This window comes from Notolepis coatsorum, assembly GCF_963971535.1.
Source record: "Notolepis coatsorum genome assembly, chromosome: 18".
Lineage (NCBI taxonomy): Eukaryota > Metazoa > Chordata > Actinopteri > Aulopiformes > Paralepididae > Notolepis > Notolepis coatsorum.
This window is the reverse complement of record NC_140182.1, coordinates 56,859,253-56,863,537: the sequence shown is the minus strand read 5'-3', so window position 1 is coordinate 56,863,537 and position 4,285 is coordinate 56,859,253. Positions and strand designations below refer to the sequence as shown.

At 47.6% G+C, this 4,285-nt stretch overlaps 1 protein-coding gene across 1 annotated transcript in view; it reads left to right on the top strand.

Moving 5' to 3' along the window:
• tmtc2b (transmembrane O-mannosyltransferase targeting cadherins 2b) overlaps positions 1-4,285 on the top strand; it is a 316,193-nt gene that overhangs the window by 124,768 nt on the left and 187,140 nt on the right. The window contains 1 exon segment of the mRNA XM_084335402.1: positions 3,732-4,285. This exon segment is cut by the window's right edge and continues 23 nt beyond it. Within this exon segment, the coding sequence (XP_084191528.1) occupies positions 3,732-4,285 (554 nt within the window).

The following is a 4,285-nucleotide window of genomic DNA, read 5'->3' as shown; positions in this document are numbered from 1 at the left end:
CTTTACTGGTATAATGTCAAGAGGTGGGTGCGCGAGATTAGAAGAGACTCGCGCGGGGTATAGTGGAGAAAATCTTGTTACCTTAATTCCTTCATGGTCAGTTCACTCCATTTTAAATACATTTCTCACCTGCATTCATCTCTCTGAGTCTTGTTTGCCTTGTTTTTCACTGTGGTGTGTGAGACCATTTCTTTCCCCCCTCCCCTCCCCCCCCCCCTCTCTCTATCTCTCTCTCTCTCTCTCTCTCTCCTCTCTCTCTCTTCTCTCTCTCTCTCTCTCTCTTCTCTCTCTTCTCTCTCTCTCTCTCCTCTCTCTCTTGATATCTCCCTCTCTCTTTCTCCATCTCTTTCTGAATTAATTATGTGTGTTAATTGTGACTCTCCCACAAGGACTGATTACAACCTGGCGCTCCTGGCTTGTTATCACGCGTCATGTCCCATCCATCACACGTTTTAATTACAACGCCTCATCCGCGGTATCGCTGTCATTGCCCGTGCAGTTCCTCTCCGAGGAGACTCATTACGCTGCTGGCATCCAACCTTAACCCGCCGCACCCACCATCCCCCCACCTCCCCCATCAAGTCCCTACTGAGACAAAGCGGGATGAGGCCTGCCACTGTATCGCAGCAGGACGGTATGGTGACAAAGACTCACCCAGACACACACACGGATTCCTGTAGGGATGATTGTCACACTTGCTCTTACTGTCCTTTCCCTGGAGGACTCTTGTTGGCACTCCCCTGGTCCCCTCAGCCACGCACACACATGGCCGGTCACATGGCAGAGCAGGGTGATGTTAGGGTCTCGTACGGCCAGGCGTGCCGCTGGGTATCACAGTCACACTGACACGCCACAGACGGCGTCGGGCTCCCGCTGCTCGGGCCTTTGGTTCCTGTCTCCTCTCTCCTCTCTCTCTCTCTCTCTCTCTCTCTCTCTCTCTCTCTCTCTCTCTCTCTCTCTCTCTCTCTCTCTCTTCTCTATCTCTATCTCTATCTCTCCTCTATCTCTCTCTCTCTCTCTATTCTCTCTCTCTTTACTCCAGTGGTCCCTACTGTCTCTCTCTCTCTCTCTCTCTCTCTCTCTCTCTCTCTCTCTCTCTTAACGGCGTTAACGTGCTGCGTTAACGCTATACTAGTATCGCACGATAATATAATTAACGCATTAATCTAAATTTTTTTTTTTTTTTTTTTTTTTTTTTAACCTTTATTTACCCAGGGAGGTTCGCTGAGCACAGATGTTCTTTTCCATTCACACCTGGGAGCTGCCCAGTACAACCACAGTTAACACCATTGGCCACTGAGCAACTCCACTGGAGCAGTTGATTCAAGCCATGTCACATAGTTCAAGTTTGAAATGATTCTTTCTGTTTTGCTCCTGAGAGTGTGCTAGATACTGTACTGTACTGGTAATATTGTTTATTTGTGTTAACTTCTGAATAAAACAACTTATTAAACACAAGTACATCTTATTGAACATTATTTTGATATTTCATTACCAATTATCATAACAAAACAGCTTTTTTCAAACAGTCTGTAATGCATTTTGGAAACGGGAGATGGGCTCATGGTGTAATGGGCCACCTGGCCTGAGAAACATAAGGAGGAAAGAAAAAGTAAGGACTTACTTCTGGTCATTATTTGGGTAGAACACACATATTTTGAATGCCTTCGGCAGGTTTTTTTTTTTTTTTTGAGCCATTTTAATCTAGATTAATCTAGATTAAATCCAGGATTGCAGATGGATTAATCTAGATTAAAAAAATTAATCTATGCCCACCTCTACTATATATATATATAGTAAGTATCTTTACTCCACTTGTCCCCACTGCCTGTCTCTCTCTATCTTTACTCCAGTGGTCCCTGTTCTTAATTACCTGTATGTAGTGATGCACCGATGTGAAAATTGTGGCCGATACCGATAACCGATATTAATATTGCTGTTCTGGCCGATACCGATATTTACCGATGTCGATATCTCTGTATAGAAAACACTTTTTTTATGATAATCAAATACAGAGCTATTTTTTTTGACTTTTGTAACTTATTTTCAGAAATGACTGATGTTTTGAAATTATTTAAGGCCAAAACATGTAAAAAAGAAAACAAAAAAAAATTATATATACTGTATATATATATATATTTTTTTTTAAATATCGGCCCTATCTTGATATCGGACCGATACCGATGTGTAAAAAAAACTGCCATATCGGCGGCCGATATATCGTGCATCACTACCTGTATGTCATATATGTTATATTTTTTAGCGGCTTTTAACACCAGGCCCAGGGACAACAGTTGAAAATTAGCTTTGGCTAACACTGTCTCACACATTTACATTTATGTTCATTAATGTGTGCTGTCCCTGTTCAAATGAAGTTTACACTGAAACTGAAACTACTGCTTTGTAAATCCTGCCCCAATTGGGTTTCTTGACACGTCGTGTCACATCTTGAAATACCCGACCCTCACATGGCAGAAATAACCCTTGTTGACTGTTAGGCCTCCCCCTGTGCTGTGTTATGCCAACATGGCATTCCCCCTTTCTGGTGTGTCTGTATTTGTTTGTGGTCTTAAGGGTGTGGTGTTCCGTCCTAATCCCTGGGAGCTTGCCCTGGTGGTGAGGCTGCCTATAGCTGGAAGGCCTCTGATTGACTGAATGCCACACGACCACACTCACAGGGGAAGTTGTGAGCAAATTCAAGTCACCATTCTAAGCAACCTATATTTTCTCTCTTCTGCGCCGGGGCCCCAGGGGGAAAGCATAGCTGTTATTTCTCCATAGAAAATCCACAGTGGGTTGTGTAGGAACACGTGGGGGAATGTACTATAAATGCTAACACTGTCTGGTACTGAAGGACTGACACTGGTACTGAAGGACTGACACTGGTACTGAAGGACTAACACTGGTACTGAAGGACTGACACTGGTACTGAAGGACTGACACTGGTACTGAAGGACTGACACTGGTACGGAAGGACTAACACTGGTACTGAATGACTGACACTGGTACTGAAGGACTGACACTGGTACTGAAGGACTGACACTGGTACTGAAGGACTGACACTGGTACTGAAGGACTGACACTGGTACTGAATGACTGACACCGGTACTGAAGGACTGACACTGGTACTGAAGGACTGACACTGGTACTGAAGGACTGACACTGGTACTGAAGGACTGACACTGGTACTGAAGGACTGACACTGGTACTGAATGAGTGACACTGGTACTGAAGGACTGACACTGGTACTGAAGGACTGACACTGGTACTGAATGACTGACACTGGTACTGAAGGACTAACACTGGTACTGAATGACTGACACTGGTACTGAAGGACTAACACTGGTACTGAATGACTGACACTGGTACTGAAGGACTGACAGACACTGGTACTGAAGGACTAACACTGGTACTGAAGGACTGACACTGGTACTGAAGGACTGACACTGGTACTGAAGGACTGACACTGGTACTGAAGGACTGACACTGGTACTGAAGGACTGACAGACACTGGTACTGAAGGACTAACACTGGTACTGAAGGACTGACACTGGTACTGAAGGACTGACACTGGTACTGAAGGACTGACACTGGTACTGAATACTGAAGGACTAACAGCACTAAAGGCACAGGACAGTGACATGGGATCACATTGATTGTATTTCCTGAAATGCCAGCATGTTGTCCTGTTATAAGTACGTTTTCCAACCCTTGTCTTGTTTTGTTTCCAGCCGTGCGATCAAGACCAACCAGGACCTGCTTCCAGAGACCCCCTGGACCAACATCTTCTACGATGACTTCTGGGGCACCTTGCTCACGCACAGCGGCAGCCACAAGTCCTACCGGCCCCTCTGCACCCTCTCCTTCCGCCTCAACTACGCCCTCGGAGGCCTGGAGCCCTGGGGCTACCACCTGGTCAATGTGGGCCTCCACGGCGCCGTGACGGGCCTCTTCACCGGCCTGGCGAGCCTGCTGTTGGGAGGGGGCCTCTGGACCCTGCTGGCGGGCCTGCTCTTCGCCGCCCACCCCATCCACACGGAGGCGGTGGCGGGCGTCGTGGGTCGAGCCGACGTGGGCGCCGCCCTGTTCTTCCTGCTGTCTCTGCTGTGCTATGTGCGTCACTGCGGACTCCGGGGCCTGGCGGGGCCCTGGCGGCTGGGGGCCTGGCTCCTGGGCAGCCTCTGCTGCGCTGCCTGCAGCATGCTCTGGAAGGAGCAGGGGGTGACCGTCCTGGCCGTGTCAGCGCTCTACGACGTCTGCGTGTTCCACAGGCTCAAACTGCGGC